Source organism: Notolepis coatsorum (assembly GCF_963971535.1).
Source record: "Notolepis coatsorum genome assembly, chromosome: 8".
NCBI lineage: Eukaryota > Metazoa > Chordata > Actinopteri > Aulopiformes > Paralepididae > Notolepis > Notolepis coatsorum.
In genome coordinates this window covers 131,242,603-131,262,173 of record NC_140172.1, presented here as the reverse complement: position 1 = coordinate 131,262,173, position 19,571 = coordinate 131,242,603, and the positions used below count along the sequence as shown (strand labels likewise).

General features: G+C 43.5%; 1 protein-coding gene across 1 annotated transcript; it reads right to left on the bottom strand.

Moving 5' to 3' along the window:
* Positions 1-369: 369 nt before the first annotated feature.
* On the bottom strand, positions 370-18,401 carry LOC311233570 (olfactory receptor 52K1-like; the record flags this gene model as incomplete). Its single annotated transcript, XM_084320536.1, has 3 exons — positions 370-466; positions 8,883-9,232; positions 17,811-18,401. 3 exons carry the CDS (start codon positions 18,399-18,401, stop codon positions 370-372), a joined length of 1,038 nt encoding a protein of 345 aa, XP_084176662.1.
* Between the last annotated feature and the right edge of the window lie 1,170 nt (positions 18,402-19,571).

Below are 19,571 nucleotides of genomic sequence, written 5' to 3'. Positions count from 1 at the left end.
TGACCTAACGCATGGCTGTATGCGGCCACAGGCCACTGAGGAGGAGCAAAGATGGACGTAATATCAGATTCAGTAACATTCAATAACAGCTCACATATAACCCCACATATGACCATATACGACCAAGCCTGATCATCTATTTATTAACCAGTGGCTTGCTAAATTTGGAACCCACATAGTATTTAAGCCATGATGTGTTTGTCATTCTGGAGCCTTGCAGCCCCCATGGAGGGCTGTGGTCTCCAGGACTGTTCCTCGTTCTCCGTGTGTTCCTGTCAATAAATACCATTGATTGACTTCACCTTCGTCTCCTGAATCTCTGTCCGGCTGGCTCATCATATCAATCCAATGAACTCAGTTTTTATACTATCAAATGGAGGCGCTGCTGAGATTGATTTGGGCCAGCTGACAGAACACCACAAGAAGGACCGCTGGTGCTTTTTCTTCAGTGACAGAACGAGAACTCCTGAAAAGAAGACATGGAGAACGAGCTGTGGCAAAGAGGGAGTTCGGCAGGCAGTCTGTGCTGGTCAGGAAGGGCTCTCTCAGGGGAGGGATGCCAGCAGCAGCCTCTCAAACGTCCGAGACCCAGACCACCAGCAGACGGCCCTCGCCGTCCTCTGTGGAGACCAACCTACAGACTGGAGGAGGAGGCAGCTAAAGCCACAGGGGCCAGCTAAGCTCCATATCTCCTCCACCCAGCGAGGCCAAACACCACAGCCTGGTACAGATAATCTACGACGAGAAGGAAAGACCAGCAGTAGGAGAGACACTGAGGCAGAGCTGAAGAAACGGGGTATCAGCTGGGGAGAGGCGGAGAAGACAGCCCTAAGACACTGAGGCAGACCACCAGAAGAGACATCTTGCCTAAGAACCGCACTCTGGAATGGGGACCTCTCGTTCATAAAGGAGAACCTTATACCCTGGGAAGGGAGACCTGCATGCACCTCTATTGGGGGAAGGTCTGCAGGCGAATGCAAGGCAGCCAAGGCTGGTTGGTTCGACGTATGATCTACCTGAACCTTTTATGACCATATATGACCAAGCCTGATTATCTATTTATTAACCAGTGGCTCGCAAAATTTGGAACCCACATAGTATTTAAGCCATGATGTGTTTGTCATTCTGGAGCCTTGCAGCCCCCATGGAGGGCTGTGGTCTCCAGGACTGTTCCTCGTTCTCTGTGTGTTCCTGTCAATAAATACCATCGATTGACTTCACCTTCATCTCCTGAATCTCTGTCCGGCTGGCTCATCATATCAATCCAAAGAAGAAAAGAGTTTTTATACTATCAATAGGCGTTTTCATCAGGATGAGGGACCATTATTTCAGTGCACCTTTCAACACCATTGACACCTCGGCAGACAAAAAAATTAGTTTTGTGTAACACTAGCTTAGTAACTAGACAAGGTATCCGGTGTGTTTGGGCCAGATCAGAAGAAACCAAGTTCGCCTCGGAAGAGCGATGGTGTGCACAAGAATGAAGCACACAGACAAAATGTCTATGTTTTGAACGTAAGGGAATGTGTTTCTTTTTTTAGTTCTTCCTTACCTTTTTTGGTTTATTTTCTTTCCACAGGTCAGGATAATACACTGTACAATGAATGAAACAAAAGAAATGGTTTCCCTGAGCAGTGTACTTAACAACAAGGAACCTGAATCTGAATCCTATTACAATTCAGTTATCTCTAGCAATTTACAAACAACGATTTCACTCATTCCATGAATGGTGGTTAAACTCTGTCCATGTGTTTCAGGGAACTTGGTGTCCGTGGCGCTTTAACTCAGTTCAGTGATACGAATCCATCTTGGGAAACATGTCGTTGAGTGCACTTATCCTACCACTCTGTACAAGGCACGCTTTAACTCTGTCCTTGTCGTTCACTTCACAGGTCGTTCTCGTGGGAGGCTCGCCAGCCAGTGTCCGCCACCGATGCAGTCCAAAGGAACGAGCAGACGAACAGACAAATCCAGGATCCAAATCAACTCCATCACAAAAACCCAGCCTCATTCGATGCCATTTTATTCATGATGATACAGCCTGTTGAGTGTTGATCTAAATTAGTTAAGGCGAGACACTACAGGTGAATAGGGTAAAAGAAATTACTAATAGATATCACAATGAAACTTCCCCAATTGATTACTTATATTAAGACAAGACTTTTTTGTATTACAAGTTTTCTGAAATTGTATGTTTAAATATGCAAATGAGGCATGATCTACTTAAATATGCACCAATTTGCATATAATTCCAGGACAGAAATCTGAACATTGGATAAAGCCATTTTCAAAATTATAGTTTCATTTTGTTGACATATTAGAGCCAAAAGTTATTACAGAGGGGATTTTGGATATCTCTTTTTATCACTCCATAAATCAGAAAATACTCCATTCAGTCAATTTTTATGGTAAAATTCCATATTTTGCCATGTTTTTAGGAATAAAATGTGATATTAATCAGGGTATGAATGCGATATTAACAAACCCTTCTGTAAATACCTTCAGAACATAGATATGAATAGAACTGGAATGTTTGGTGTATGTGAGTGCTACTGAAGTGGAGATTTCTGGCTCAGAGTATGAGGAAAAACTCATTAAAACTCATTTTTGGGAAAACGCCTTCAAAGTTCTGTATTGTAAAATGCCATACTTTTTTTTTAAACCGATATTTACAAACACAATACCTAATCAAACCATTAGTAATAGACAACCTAAACACATGCCTGATAACTGAATAATAATAATAATAATGATGTTATTGAACTGAACAGAACTACACACAGGCTACAAACAGTGTAGTACAGTGTAGTTCCCCCCTAATAGGCTAAACATATTTGAATAGATATTACTATGAAACTTTCCCAGTTTGTTATGTACATATAAACTAAGAAAAAATATATTGCAAGTTTTCTGAATTTTATGTTTATATATGCAAATGAGGCACTTCACATTAAATATGAGCACATTTATGGATGCAATAAGGCAAAATGAAGTAAAATAAACAACTAAATGTGTGTTATTGACGTTTTATTGTCACTAGTTTCATATAGAAGACATGTTTAGGAAGCAAAATATAACAACATTTCAAAATCAACAAAAAAAAGTATATTTGCCTATTCACCTGGGGTGTCTCGCCTTAAACCAGAGGCGGCAGGCCGGTACACAACTTTCTAATATTCATATTTCTCTTGTTTGAGACTCACCAAGGATTTCTCTGATGCTAACTAGCAACCGTCTTGACGAGTGTATGCTGAATCCGTTTGCGCACTTCCACAACATCCACAAAGGTTCTTCTTTCTAAATCAACTCAGGGTATCATACCAGTATTCTCTCATATACTGCTCTTCTATCAGTAATCTGATGATAGTTATCACATATCAAGTATTATCTCGCACGTTACAATTATGTCCGACACAGGTGATGTCTTAAACATCCACACCTCATGTCATTCTTGACTTGACAAAGGAAAATCTGGTATTGACAGTATGTTGAAACATTTCCTTTCATACCCTTTCAGGTTTATAACCTGCTATTGTGACTGCTATTGTGACTGCTATTGTGACAACCATTTGTCAACTAAAATAAATGACAAACTAAGGTCAAAGAAGTCAGAGTTATATCCATCCTTGATCCTTGAATTTATGCTTGAATGAAACACAATCCGGGCTCTCCGGTTAAGCAAATACATCCACAGCGGAGAATATGAAACGAATCAGAGCCAAACGCCCGATAGGTTTCATTCATTAAAAATATCCCTGCAGGATATTGCATGAATAACCGAGAATGAAATCTACTGTATTTACAGTCAGCTTTTTATTTTTGAGACAGCTCTGCCATTTTGAAACAGATTTCAACACGGATGGTTGCTAAATGTTCACAGAAGGGAGACAAACCAACTGATCCTGGTTAATTCCATAAAACGGCGCTATGGAGGAATACGTTAATTTTACTAAAAGCGTTGGCGTTGCTCGCCTGGAAACGCTACTATTTCCAAATCAAATGTATATAATAGGTATTATGTTTCATCATGAATGCATGAAAGGGGCGGGGGGGGGGGGGGGGTTTGATGCTTTGGTCGTCACCAACGGCATACGTTCTGGAGTACGTTACACATGGTCGCAACGATCAATGTGAAATCATGGTTGGATCAAAGCAGGATTGATGTCATATAGTCCTTACCTTCACTAGGAGGTACCCCAAAAAGAATATTCCAATTGTCTGATCGCGATTTCCAGTATTGGTGTCCATCGTGTCGCCAACATAATCCACCACAACACATGCATCGGGGGCATTGGATGTGTTCCAATGCCATCGAGTGAACCGCTAGGTTTCGAAGGGTGGGCGATACTGCCACCTACCTGGATGCGGCCGGTATTGCAGTCTAGCGATCTCAGAGTGGTTCCCTATGGTAACCCAGAGGTCCGCGTGAGAGAAATGAATAGAAATATCGAATAAAAGAAATAACGATGAAAACCCGACTATACTCGGGTCTGGCGCTGAACGGTTGGCGAGTTAACCTGACTTTCCTTGGGTCTGGCGCTGATTGAGTTAAGAGGTTAAGTATAATAAATCGCAAATTACTTTGGGTGATTTCATCACCTCAAAAGCCCTGTTGATTTTTGAAAAACTGGGCTTTTGAGGTGATGAAATCACTGCACCCAGCCAGCAGTGGTTTGGCAAACAATAGTTCAGAGTATATATCTGCTTAGAAAATGAAAATGTCAAATTATTTAAAGGTCCCCTGTCTTATGAATTGCCTTTTCCAGTGTTTATCATTGTTTTCTAGCAATGGGGGTTTGTATCAATGGGGTCTGTCTCTAATTCTCATTTTGGCTCATCAGTTTCGAGTTCACAAGATCCTCCCTCACTCAACTAAGCCATTCTGATTTGACTGTTTTGCTGACGTGAGTAAGGCACTGGTTGTAGTCACCGCCCACAATCAACAACAGAGCGAGTGGAATTACTGACACTTCCTCAAACGGGTTGACGTGCGCGGGTGCCGACAGAGACAGCAGAGAACGAGTGAGCGAGCGAGAGGGAGAGAGAGATAGAGAGGAAGAGAGATATAGAGGGAGGGAGAGAGAGGGACACGGACACAGGATTTACACACAACCTCCCGACCGCGTGGGGCAGGAGCTTCTCCACACGCATATCACTGTCAAAATATCATTGCGCACGCTCCCACGCGTGCGCCCATATTCCGATCTGTGCAATAATATTCACAGGGGTATATATTGTCATTTGAAACAAGTTATCAATGCATTGTCCCGTGGGATTATGCCCCCTGCGGCTAAATTTATTAATATCCCCCTCAATCTCTCTATATCTCTATCTCTGTCTGCCAGTGCAGACATCTTCAACCTGTCCTTGGAACAGGCTGTCATCCCCACCTGTCTGAAGAAGTCCACCATCATCCCTGTACCCAAAAAATCTACGCCCGCTTGCCTCAACGACTACCGCCCTGTAGCCCTCACCTCCATAGCCATGAAGTGCTTTGAGAAGCTAGTGAAGGGCTACATCTGTTCCTCCCTCCCCATCAACCTGGACCCTCTGCAATTTGCATATCGCCCCAACAGGTCCACGGAGGACGCCATAGCCCATGTGCTGCACACAGCAGCATCACACCTGGACAAGAGGCAGGGGAACTATGTGAGAATGCTGTTCATCGACTACAGCTCAGCATTCAATACCATAGTCCCCTCCAAACTCATAGCCAAGCTCAGGGACCTGGGCTTGAACTATGACCTCTGCCAGTGGGTCTTGGACTTCCTGACGGGCAGACCCCAGGTGGTAAGAGCCGGCAACTGCACCTCCTCATCCATCACGCTCAACATAGGGGCCCCCCAGGGCTGTGTTCTGAGCCCCCTCCTTTACTCCCTGTACACACATGACTGCGTAGCACAGCGGAACAACAACACCATCATCAAATTTGCTGATGACACAGTAGTGGTGGGCCTGATCTCTGCCAACGACGAAAGGGCCTACCTGGAAGAGGTAGAGAACCTGTCACAGTGGTGTCAGGAGAACTGCCTCTCCCTGAACGTCAGCAAAACAAAAGAGATGATTGTGGACTTCAGGAGGTCGGGGGTCAAGGACTACAGCCCCCTCAGCATCGACGGGGCACCGGTTGAGAGAGTGAACAGTTTCAAGTACCTCGGAGCCCACATATCCGAGGACTTGACATGGACCACACACATTGACAGTGTTGTGAAGAAGGCACGACAACGCCTCTACTTCCTCAGGCGCCTAAGGAAGTTCCAAGTCAGTCAGAAGATCCTTAGGAACTTCTACTCATGTACAATAGAGAACATCCTGACCGGCAACATCACCTCCTGGTTTGGGAATAGCACTGCACAAGACCGTAGCAGACTACAAAGAGTGACACGTTCAGCCGAACGCACAATTGGAGGGGGGCTTCCCACCCTCCAGAACATTTACAACAAGCGGTGCAAGGGGAAGGCTAAGAGAATTATTAAGGACTCGAGCCACCCGAACAACTGCCTCTTTGAACTGCTGCGGTCAGGCAAGCGATACCGGAGTCTTAAGGCGAGCACAGAAAGACTCAGAAGAAGCTTCTATCCCCAGGCCATCAGGCTGCTAAACGAACAATAATCACTATGCAACAACCATCAAATGCACACAGTACACACACGCACACACTCACTCAAACAAACAACACACTGCAGCACCCACTCTCCACACTTTAGATCACACAAACACACTTACACTTTATATTTATTGATAAAGGATTTGCACTACAACTCGTACACCTACTGTGAATTGTACCTAAATTGCACCTCGTCCCATTTCTCCATTTCTGCCTTGCACTATATAGTATTGTATATTAGTACACTGCACAGTATTGTATATTGTATGGTAACTACGTCTATTCTGCATCGAACATTGTACATATGTCTAAACTGAACACTGTGACCTCATTTTTTTTTACTTCTAATTTTACTATGTTATTTTATTTCATACTTATCTTGTCTTGCACAGTCTCTGGAGCGCAACAGTAAGAAGCATTTTGTATAAAAGTATTCTGTACTTCTGTATGACAACTATTAAAGAAACTTGAAACTTGGGTGACTGTCACTCAAATCGCTTATGGGCGGAGCCCAGCCCAAAACAGCTTGAAATCTTGAAGTGGAAAAATACTGCTTTAGAGTACTTGATTAGAAATACAAAACAATACATTTCTTTGAAAAAAACTTTACAGATGTGTTCCATAGACTCACAGGAATTGTGTAAAGTTGCCCAAATAGTGAAAGGAATAGCAAGACATGTCCCCTTTAAAGGTCCCATGCATTATAAATGGCCTTTTCCAGTGTTTAGCATTGTATCCTAGCAATTGGGGATTATATCAATGTGGTCTGTGTCGTTAATTCGCTTTTCCTCTAGGCGCTATGTGGACGTGGGCCCAAAAGCAACATTTGTGTCCCTATACATACTATTTTTATTTATTTTTTTAAAATAACATTTAGAAGGAAAACTATTTATTAAACCATTAAACTATCAAGCTAAAACGGAACAAATTAACTGACTTAATCCACTCAATCTGTTCTCACTAACATGCACATTTTGCACATTTATTTTTCTCTTATTCTTAACACTTTCGATGCCGGCCATGTTTTCCTTTTTACCCCCTTGAATGCCGCCATTCAATGTTAGCGTTAAAAACGCATAATCTATGTTTAAAATTATGGCTATGTGTCTAATCTGCCCGTCGCTTATCAATGACTTGTTTGCAGTCAACATTGTCGAAACGGATAGTTTTTTAATCGGTTAATCTCCTTTTTATAGCATTTCGAAAAGCTATCGTTCTCTCTACAATTTCCGGAAAATTGAAAGATTCCCCCAAAAACGGCATTTATTGGAATATTCTCGAATACACTAGACATGTTGTCATTTGTCTGCCTATTTATGAATCGTTTTCAAATAAACGCTAGATTATCGATAGTATATGTGTACTTATTACACGCTATAGAAGCGAGCTGAGAAATCCATTCTCTCATTTCCTCAACATCACACACACACACACACACACACACACACACACACACACACACACACACACACACACACACACACACACACACACACACACACACACACACACACACGGGACATGCTGTTATCTGAGTGAATACACCTCTGATTATCCTAAAACTGGTAACATAGACTCCTTACCTTAGATCAGATGTTCTCCAAAAAGATTATTCCAATTCCTGATCGCCATTCCAAATATCGATCGCGTTTATTGATTGATTAATGGCTGCTGTAAATATATATTCCATGCTGCTTTCCAACTCGCGATCACTTCCCTCATCATCAGATCCCTCGCCAGCATAATGGAGCCAGTTGGCTCCCCCGACAGGGATCCAGCAGTATAATCGAATGGCCTGCAGTTACACAGGGATAGACGATAGGGAGCGCTATTTTCCCATCTGAGCTCCTAGAGGGTCTGCTGTACCAATGGGAGACTCGGTTGATGAAATATGAATTCAGATTGCTAATAAAAAAAAAAAATACAATTCGCGTCGTCGGCACTCAACAGGGGGGCATGATAAGACGACAATACACGTCGCTGGCACTCTAAGTGTTAAAGAAATATATATATTATTAACAAATTTGAGTAACAAAATAAATAGAGAAACGATAAAACAAAAAAAGTATTACACAGAACTGAGTGTGGATGTTTTTCCTCATTCAATAACAAAATAGATAAAAGTCATACAAAATTTAAAAAAAATTCATTGTGCAATATTTTCTCCTACGGTAAAAGGATTTTTTCCCCTATTCAATGGTAGCACCTCCCATTGACACGTGTTGACCATATAAGAAACATACAGCATTTGTTGTGTTGGTGGGATCCACATTACCATGATGACAAAACCTTTTTGGACTGGAATACATTTGACAAGAATTTGCGCATTTCTTTGGACTGCACCCCATAGATAATGGGGTTGAGACTACTTGGAACTATGTGAAAGAGTATGGCACAGAGTTTTCTATAATCTGAATACTGGGGGAATCGATGGAGAGCGATGTTGAGCATTCCACTGAAAAGCATTATCAGGTAAACAAACAGATGGGTGCTGCAGGTCTTCAGGGCTTTACTGTTCAAAGAATTGCTGTTACTAATCAGGCAGACAGCTGTGATCTTAGTGTAAGTGAGAGTCACGCTGCCTATAGAGGCAGTGAACAGAACCACAGTGAATGTGAGACCATAAACATTTGTAACTGACCGCCAAGGGTAAAGATGCCTATCATCTTTACTGTCAGTAAGCTTTGATTTGCGTTGGTCTAGATGATCAATTTCTCTGTATAGGCTCAGAATACTGAGCCCTCTATTTATCTATCTAAGAAAATAATATTTCGGAGCCACTTGTGCACTTTCATTTAGTGTCCACATGGGGGCAGAGCTCGTCTTTCTTTAGTATAAAGGTCACAGCTTTCTGTGTGACCAAGGCGGAAGTAACTCAGATAACGACGGAGCAGGCAGCGAATTGTATGATGGAAGGACCTTACTCCAGTTAACTTAACTACCCTTGGTAAAGCGGAATAAGGTATGTCGAACACTCAAATGTATTATTATTATTACTGTTGTTGAAGATATGTTGTTGTATATTTATGTGTGTAACCGCCAAACATTTATAAACATATAAAGTGGTGCACTCACGAAGCAGATTCTAATCAAAGGCACCTGCTGCCGGACAAGTAACGTTATTATATATCATTGTTTTTCCCTGAGTGCCTTTGCTATGGAAGACGAGTTCACCCTTTAAATATCTTTAATACAATTGTTTGTTTGAACACTTTGGTATAATAATGAACGACATGTGAACAATATTGAAATGTGAAATATGTAACTAATTGTATGTTTGTGTTTGACTGTCCTATGCAGTTTTCACGGTGCAAACGAGGTGCAAACGAGGTGCAAACGGACCAAATGAGGCAACCGTCACTACCTGTACAAAGTACCAAAGAAAAGCTACAGTACTGCTAAGCTGAAATGCAAGAGAAAAAAGAGAAAATAAATAAAAGCATCTGTACGAAACATAACCGCATCTTTATTTCAAGACCAAGCCGGGGGGCAGTTACAGTGAAAACTTACCGACCAGTGGTGAGTGAAAACTTACCGACCAGTGGTGAGCGAAGACTTACCCATACTCTGAAGATGATAAACAGTGAGTAAAACCCATACTCTGAAGATGAGCAACAGTGAGTAAAACCCATACTCTGAAGATGATAAACAGTGAGTAAAAACCCATACTCTGAAGAGGATAAAGGTATTATGAAACCTCATTCTGAAGTGGATAAATGTGAAATAGACCTTACTCTGAAGAGGATGGATGTATTATGAAGACTTTATTCTGAAGTGGATAAATGTACAATGAAGACCATACTCCAAAGAAAATTCATGTATGTTGAAGACCTCACTCTGAAGAAAATGCATGTACAATGAAGACCATCCTCTGAAGAAAATGCATGTACAATGAAGACCTCACTCTGAAGAAAATACATGTACAATGAAGACCATACTCTGAAGAGAACACATGTATGTTGAGGACCCTACACTAAAGAAAATACATGCATGAAGAGAAGGAAGAATGAACCTACTAATTACCCTCATGCTGTCTGGTATCCATCCCAGCAAACCCACGGACGTGTGGCAACTCCTGTATATCTAATTACCCTCATGCTGTATGGTATCCATCCCAGCAATACCACGGACGTGTGGCAACTCCTGTATATCTAATTAACCCTATGCTGTCTGGTATCCATCCCAGCAATACCACGGATGTGTGGCAACTTCTGTATATTTAATTACCCTCATGCTGTCTGGTATCCATCCCAGCAATACCACGGACGTGTGGCAACTCCTGTATATTTAATGAATATTATGCTGTCTGATATCCATCCCAGCAAGTGGAACTCTTAAATACCATCTAGTTATTTGATATTTTGAGTGTATGTGATCAAGCACAATGTCGGCCCAAGAAGACGAAGCTGGCAACCTCTTGGAGTTGGAACAGAACAGAACGGGTGCTCGCCAAAGAACTCTAACCGAGAAAGGAAAAGAAAACCGTGAAGTGGAGGATAAGAGGAATGAGAAAGCTTTTAACAAAGCTTATCAGAAGTGGAAGAAGATAGCCAAGGAAGCAAGAGGGAAGCTAAGAACCTTCTGTCCAGCAGAAGAACTTGAAAGACTAAAACAAGACATTCAAGCAAGTTGTGACTTAGTAAGAAGTTTATATGAGTCCATTTTACGTAACCATGCCACGACTCCTGAGATCGCAAATAAAATGGACGCCTGTATTCAGCTGACGACAGACACCCAAGAGCTTGTGTGTAAGCAGCTGGAAACAAAAGAGGAAGATTTTAATGAAAGACTTGAGAAGGAGAGGGTGAGAATAGCTCTGAACAAAGAAGAGTACAGATCTGTATATGGTCACACAAATACTGAAACAATTCACTCTCAACGTTCCAAGGCATCAAACAGGCGGAGGGAAGCTGAACTCGCGGCTAAAGTGGAAGAGGTAAAGGCCATGCAAGTGATCCAGGCTCAGCAAACCAGTCTCCTCCAACTAGAGGGGGAAGAGGCAGCCATGCTGATGGAAATGGAGAAGTTGAAGGTACAGAGTCGACGTAAGCTGGAGGAGGAGAGGATGAAGTTACAGCAGCTACAAGCAGAGAAGGAAGTCCAGGTAGCAGCAGCCCGAGTGAGGGCATACAGTTCGGGAAGTGATCTAGACAACGAAGAAGAAGAAGTCACTGACCATGAAATAAATACTGCTTACCAAAATCCTGAATATAGTGCTCCGCTACATCCTACAGCATTCCAACGTCAAGCATCTCCCAGCGCGACGGCAAACCAAGAGGCCTTCAGTCTAGCCGAAGCAATCACAAGTGCATTAAGCATGAATCGCCTACCTACACCAGAACCAACAATATTCAACGGTGACCCTATGAAATTTGTTGATTGGAAGATGACCTTCATGACCCTGATACATCGAAAGCCTCTCCCAACAAGTGATAAGATGTTTTATCTGAAAATGTACCTTACTGGAGAAGCTCGTAAGTCTGTGGAAGGATTCTTTTACAGAGACTCCGAGGAAGCATATAAAGGTGCCTGGAGAGTGTTGGAAGAGAGGTATGGAAACCCCTTCATTATACAAAGGGCGTTCAGAGACAAGCTAATGAGATGGCCTAAGATAAACACAAACGATCCTCTGGCGCTCCGAGAGTTTGCAGACTTCCTACAGGGATGCACAGAGGCAATTCCACATGTCCGAGGGCTGGACATCTTGAACGACTGTGAAGAGAACCACAAACTGCTCAAGAAACTACCTGAGTGGATTGTGCGAAGATGGAGCAGGATCATCGTAGAAGAGCTAGATAAATCTGGAAGCTATCCAAGTCTTGCACACTTTTCAAAGTTTCTGAACAAAGAGGCACGAATAGCTTGTAACCCCATCGCTACCCCACTACTGTTGAACTCCAGAGCCTCAGACGAGAGGTTTTCCAAGAGAGCCAGAGCGTTGAATACAAGCACTCACATAAAGAGCAACATCGTGGAGACACAGTATTCACCCTATAGAGCCAGACCACCTTGCCCAATCTGCAAGAATGAGAATCATGGCATTGCTACATGCACTAACTTCGCATCAAGGTCTATAGAGGATAAGAGAACGTACATCTACCAAAATCACCTCTGCTTTGGATGTCTAAAGAAGGGACACTCCAGCAAGGACTGTAAACGGCGACATACCTGCAACACCTGCAACCGTCGTCATCCAACGTGTCTGCACGAAGAGAGGTCACAAGCACCAGAGACAACCCAGAGTGGCACATCTACTGCAAACTACCGGGGCCAAGAAGTCCGCAGAGTCGTGTCTCACACTACAACCCGATGTGCTTCTGCGACCTCAAGCATTGTCCCAGTCCTTGTGTCTTCAGTTCAAGAGCCACAGATAACGGTGCTCACTTACGCACTACTCGACACACAGAGTGATACAACGTTTATCTTAGAGGACCTGCTTAAGGAGTTAAGTGTGGAAAGTCAACCTGTGAAGCTGAGACTCAGTACAATGACTGCTGTAAATACAGTTATAACCAGCAAGAGTGTCAGCGGCCTACAAATCAGAGGACTCCATTCTGCAAACAACATCAGAGTGCCACAAGCCTACACTCGTAGCTTCATCGCAGTAGACAAATCCTACATTCCTACTGGTAAAACAGCGCTACAGTGGCCTCACCTCAAGCATCTCGTAAACAAGTTGCCAACACTTCTAGACTGTGAAGTGGGTATGTTAATAGGATGTGATTGTCCCTCAGCGCTAGCTCCACTCGAAGTCATCACAGGCTGTGAAAACGAACCTTTCGCACAGAGGACAGAGCTTGGCTGGAGCATAATAGGCTCATCTAACCCTCATCTGGACCGACAAGGGAGCCAGAGCTTTGTACATAGAGTGTCAGTAAAAGAAATACCAGCCCCGTCTACAACAGATGTCCTTAAAGTACTTGAGTCGGACTTCTCTGAAAGGAACTACGAGGACAAGTACGTGTCTCAAGAAGATGTTCACTTCATACAATTCCTCAGCGAGAACATCAGACAGAAAGAAGATGGACACTACGAGATGCCTCTACCTTTCAAGGGTAGCAGCCCACCATCCCTACCAAACAACAAGAGACTAGCTACAGTCCGCCTCCAGTCTCTAAAGAAGAAGCTAAAGACGGATAAAGAGTATCACGAACGCTATAAGGCTTTCATGAAAGACATCATCGAGAAAGGTGACGCAGAACTTGACCATACCACTTCATATGGAGAGACCGCTTGGTACCTTCCTCATCATGGCATTTACCACCCTCAAAAGCCTGGCAGGCTACGGGTCGTGTTTGACTGCTCAGCTAAATTCTGTGCAGTTTCCCTAAATGACTGTCTATTGACCGGTCCCGACTTAATCAACTCCCTAATAGGAGTTCTATGCCGCTTCAGAAAGGAAGACGTGGCCATAATCTGCGACGTGGAAAGAATGTTCCACCAGTTCTTCGTCCACCCTGACTCTCGAAAATACCTCAAGTTCCTGTGGTGGAGGGAAGGTGATTTGGAAACGGAACCACAGGAATACAGGATGGCAGTTCACCTCTTTGGAGCTGCTTCGTCTCCTGGATGTGCCAATTTTGGCCTAAGGTACATGGCACACCAACATAGAGAAGACTACCCAGCAGCCTCAGCCTTCATTGAGAAGAACTTCTACGTTGATGATGGGTTAGCCAGCGTTTCATCAGTCGAAGAGGCCAAGAAACTGATCATCGAGGCACAAAAATTGTGCAAACGAGGAGGCCTGCGCCTCCACAAATTCAACTCTAACCACAAAGACGTCCTCAACTGTGTGAAACCCTCAGAAAGAGCAACAATCACTGACCCTCTCGAACTTAAGCTGGAAGCGACCCCAACTGAGCATGCACTTGGCCTTCAGTGGTCTATAGACAACGACACCTTCAGCTTCAATGTCAACATGAAAGACCAGCCTTCAACCCGTCGAGGAATCCTCTCCATCGTCGCCTCTCTTTATGACCCACTCGGGTTTGTTGCCCCATTCACCCTAAGCGGGAAACGCATACTCCAAGAACTATGCCGCAGAGGCATAAGATGGGACGATCCACTGCCAGATGACTTAAAGCCACGGTGGGAGGAATGGAAGATCGGGCTACATAACTTAAAGGAATTCACAATCCCTAGATGCTATCACCCACATGACTTCGGCAACATCATCAAGACGGAACTGCATCACTTTGCCGATGCCAGCAGCATGGGGTATGGCGCTTGTTCCTACCTCAGGTACAAAAATGACAAAAATACAGTACACTCCAGTCTTGTGATGGCCAAAGCAAGAGTAGCACCCACCAAGGTCTCAAGCATCCCACGACTAGAGCTCTCAGCGGCAGTGGTCGCAACCAAATTAAGTGTGTTGCTGAAAAGAGAACTGCAGATGAAGATCGATGAAGAATTCTTCTGGACAGATTCACAAGTAGTTCTGGGCTACATCAATAATGAGGCAAGAAGGTTCCATGTGTTCGTCGCGAACAGAGTCCAACTGATAAGAGAAAACACTGACCCAAGTAAATGGCACTATATCGAAACAGCAGAGAACCCGGCAGATCATGCCTCCAGAGGCCTTCAGGCATCTCACATTCCTTCAACAAACTGGATGTCAGGTCCTACATTTCTCTGGGAGCAAGAAGTACATCCCAAACTGAATCCCTTCGCAGACTTACTCGTAGGCGATCCTGAGGTTAAGGCTGTCCAAGCTTTCACAACCAAAGTTAACAGTTGTACAGACATTCTAAGTCGCCTAAATCAGATCTCTTCATGGTCAAAGATCCTGAAAGTAGTCGCAAGAATCAAGAGGCTGGGATCGGGAAAAGTACACAACACCAAACTGGTGACAGTCGAAGAACGAGAAAGAGCTGCCAAAATAGTGATCAAGCTTGTCCAGCAGCAAGCCTTCTCTCAGGAAATTAAGAGATGCCAGGAAGGAGATGCTCTCCCAAGTTCAAGTGCTCTCCATTCCCTTGATCCAATTCTGCATCAAGAACTTCTCTGTGTGGGTGGAAGATTGAGACGCTCATCCCTCAGTCAAGAAATGAAACATCCCATCATTTTGCCAAAAGACAGCCCTATCACCAAGCTAATTACGGCTCATCACCACGCTCAAGTTTGTCACCAAGGCCGAAGTCAAACCCAAATGGAACTGAGGGCAAATGGTTTCTGGGTCATTGGTGGGAGCAAATTAGTAGCCAAGCTGATTCACAACTGTGTACGATGCAGGAAACTCCGACGACCTACTCAAGAGCAGCAAATGGCTGAACTCCCTAAAGAGCGCGTGGAAGACTCACCGCCTTTCTCATACAGTGGCATGGACTGCTTCGGCCCCTTTCTGATTAAAAAGGCTCGAAAGGAGTACAAAAGGTATGGCCTGATACTAACTTGCCTAGCTTCACGAGCTGTCCACATCGAGATGCTTGAAGACTTATCAACAGACTCATTCATTAACGCCTTGAGATGCTTCATCAGCCTCAGAGGAGCTGTTCGGCAACTTCATTGCGACCACGGTACTAACTTCGTGGGAGCTAGAAACCAGTTTAAAGAAGCACTCAAACAATGTGACGCCAGTTTACTGGAGATCTTTCTAGCAGAGAAACAGTGTGAATTTGTCTTCAACGCTCCATCCGCCAGCCATGCAGGTGGTGTCTGGGAACGTCAAATCAGGACAGTAAGAAATGTGCTGAACGCCACTATCGCTCTGTGTCCAGGCAGACTTGATGACGCCTCTCTTAGAACACTCTTCTATGAAGCTACAGCTATTGTAAACAGCCGACCACTGACAGTAGATGGTATCAACGATCCTATGGCGCTAGAACCCTTAACACCAAACCATCTCGTCATGATGAAGTCTAAAATCGCTCTTCCACCCCCTGGGAGATTTGTTAAAGAGGACATGTATGCAACCAAGAGATGGCGCAGAGTCCAGTACCTAATCGAACAATTCTGGAGCCGCTGGAAGAAGGAATACCTCCTGAACATTTCTACACGCCAGAAGTGGCACGTACCACGGCGTAACCTCAAGGTGAACGACATAGTCATCCTCAAGGACAGTAACCTGCCAAGAAGCCAGTGGCAACTATGTCGGGTCGTCGAAGCCACTCCAGAGAGCGACGGTCTAGTACGTCGAGTAAAAATACAGACTGGGGAGCGAAAAGATCACTCTACCAGACCTTCAGTCCTCGAGCGACCGATCCAGAAATTGGTACTCCTCCTCGAGAGTAATTAGTATAGAAATGCTTGAAAAATATTATTTTGATGCTATGTGAAATCTAAAAGGAAATCCTGTATGACTAAATTAATTGTTTTTGTGCTTATCCGTCATAGCAGGATTTGGTGGGAGTGTAACTGACCGCCAAGGGTAAAGATGCCTATCATCTTTACTGTCAGTAAGCTTTGATTTGCGTTGGTCTAGATGATCAATTTCTCTGTATAGGCTCAGAATACTGAGCCCTCTATTTATCTATCTAAGAAAATAATATTTCGGAGCCACTTGTGCACTTTCATTTAGTGTCCACATGGGGGCAGAGCTCGTCTTTCTTTAGTATAAAGGTCACAGCTTTCTGTGTGACCAAGGCGGAAGTAACTCAGATAACGACGGAGCAGGCAGCGAATTGTATGATGGAAGGACCTTACTCCAGTTAACTTAACTACCCTTGGTAAAGCGGAATAAGGTATGTCGAACACTCAAATGTATTATTATTATTACTGTTGTTGAAGATATGTTGTTGTATATTTATGTGTGTAACCGCCAAACATTTATAAACATATAAAGTGGTGCACTCACGAAGCAGATTCTAATCAAAGGCACCTGCTGCCGGACAAGTAACGTTATTATATATCATTGTTTTTCCCTGAGTGCCTTTGCTATGGAAGACGAGTTCACCCTTTAAATATCTTTAATACAATTGTTTGTTTGAACACTTTGGTATAATAATGAACGACATGTGAACAATATTGAAATGTGAAATATGTAACTAATTGTATGTTTGTGTTTGACTGTCCTATGCAGTTTTCACGGTGCAAACGAGGTGCAAACGGACCAAATGAGGCAACCGTCACTACCTGTACAAAGTACCAAAGAAAAGCTACAGTACTGCTAAGCTGAAATGCAAGAGAAAAAAGAGAAAATAAATAAAAGCATCTGTACGAAACATAACCGCATCTTTATTTCAAGACCAAGCCGGGGGGCAGTTACAACATTATTGATGAACACACTATCACAGGACAGCTTGAACAATGAGGCATTGTCACAGAACGGGTTTGATATCAAAGTTCTGCATCTGTTTAGTCTTACAGTTAACCCAAGCAGAATGGCCACAAGACTAAAGGCTACTCCCCAAGCGGACACAGTCAACTTGATCACCATTTTCTTACTCATGATGGTAGCATAGTGCAAAGGATTGCAGATGGCGACATACCTGTCAAAGGCCATGATCATGAGTACTGTATGTGAGGTAGTGCCGAACATGTGTGACGTAAAGGCCTGAACCACACACTCATAGTAGCTGATGAGGCGTTCAGAGGGAGGCACCAATATGTCTCTAAGCAGCTGGGGAATCATGATTGAGTTGCCAACGATGTCATTGATTGGCAGGTTACAGAAAAGTAAATACATTGGCTCGTGCAGGCTCCTTTCAAACCAAACCAGAACTACAATGCCCACATTAGTGATCAAGATGAATATATAGGAGAACATGAAGAAAAAGAAGACTGGGTACATGGATGTCTCTGTGATCTTTAGTCCCTCAAGCTGGAGTGTGAAGCTGTTGTAGGTGTAGTTTTCCATCTATCTGGAAGAGGGGAATATGAGATGTTAGATGTTACACATCTAAGTCTAAATAACCTTGATACATTATATGCACTATGACACATCAGCCATTTAAACATTGTAAATTATTTAACTATTCCTTTCGAGAGAAGTTTATTGCCTGGAGTAAATAACGGTTTCTTTACCCCGCAATTATCCACTGCAGCATTTGGAATACAGTATGAACCGTAACGGCATATTGAGTAAAACTAAAAATTATTAAAAGAAACTCCAAGAAAGAAAGTTTGTGGTTATTACCTTAATGGAGATTCCTCTATACTCAGTATTTGCGTTGCTGTCTGTGCAGTGCTCTACCAATTGCCAACTGTTTGATTGCTTCCTCTGACTCGATGAATATAAATTATTATCTGGGGATGCATTCATCTTTGTGTCAGAAAACATCTGATGCAACAGGAAGCCAACCTACCTTCCAAGCAGGGCCATTTCTAGCTTTTTGGGGGCCCTCTGTGAAATGTTGTTTGGGGGCCCCTATTTTGTGAAACTATGGTGGAGGGATTCCAAACCCTTTAACCTCTTAAGCCTGAGTGGTCCGGTACTGGTACGAGCAGGGGCGTAGCTGGGGGGGGGGGGGGGGGGGGGTAGCTTAGGATGATTCCAAGGGCCCAGCACTGGGGGGGGTGGGGCCCATTTTTTTTTTTTTATCTTTTTTTTACTAGACATCACTCAGGTGTATTATTGATGCTCTCATTGATACTATGTTTGTTTCTGAAGTGTGTGTGTGTGTGTGTGTGTGTGTGTGTGTGTGTGTGTGTGTGTGTGTGTGTGTGTGTGTGTGTGTGTGTGTGTGTGTGTGTGTGTGTGTGTGTGTGTGTGTGTGTGTGTGTGTGTGTGTGTGTGTGTGTGTGTGTGTGTGTGTGTGTGTGTGTGTGTGTGTGTGTGTGTGTGAGATATATAGAGAGAGAGGGGGGGCTTTGGTAGACTATTGCATTGGTCCATTCATTGAAGATGAACGCAATGCGACATCCTTTACTAGGCTCACCCACCAACAGTGCAGGTGCTGAACTGCTGATCCGAATGTATAGGTAAAAACCATATTATGCGTTTTCATCAATAAAAAAATGGCACAAAAAAAATCCGCTTGCGCGCTTGTGCGCGCTCGCATTCACTGGAGGCCTACAAATACATTCT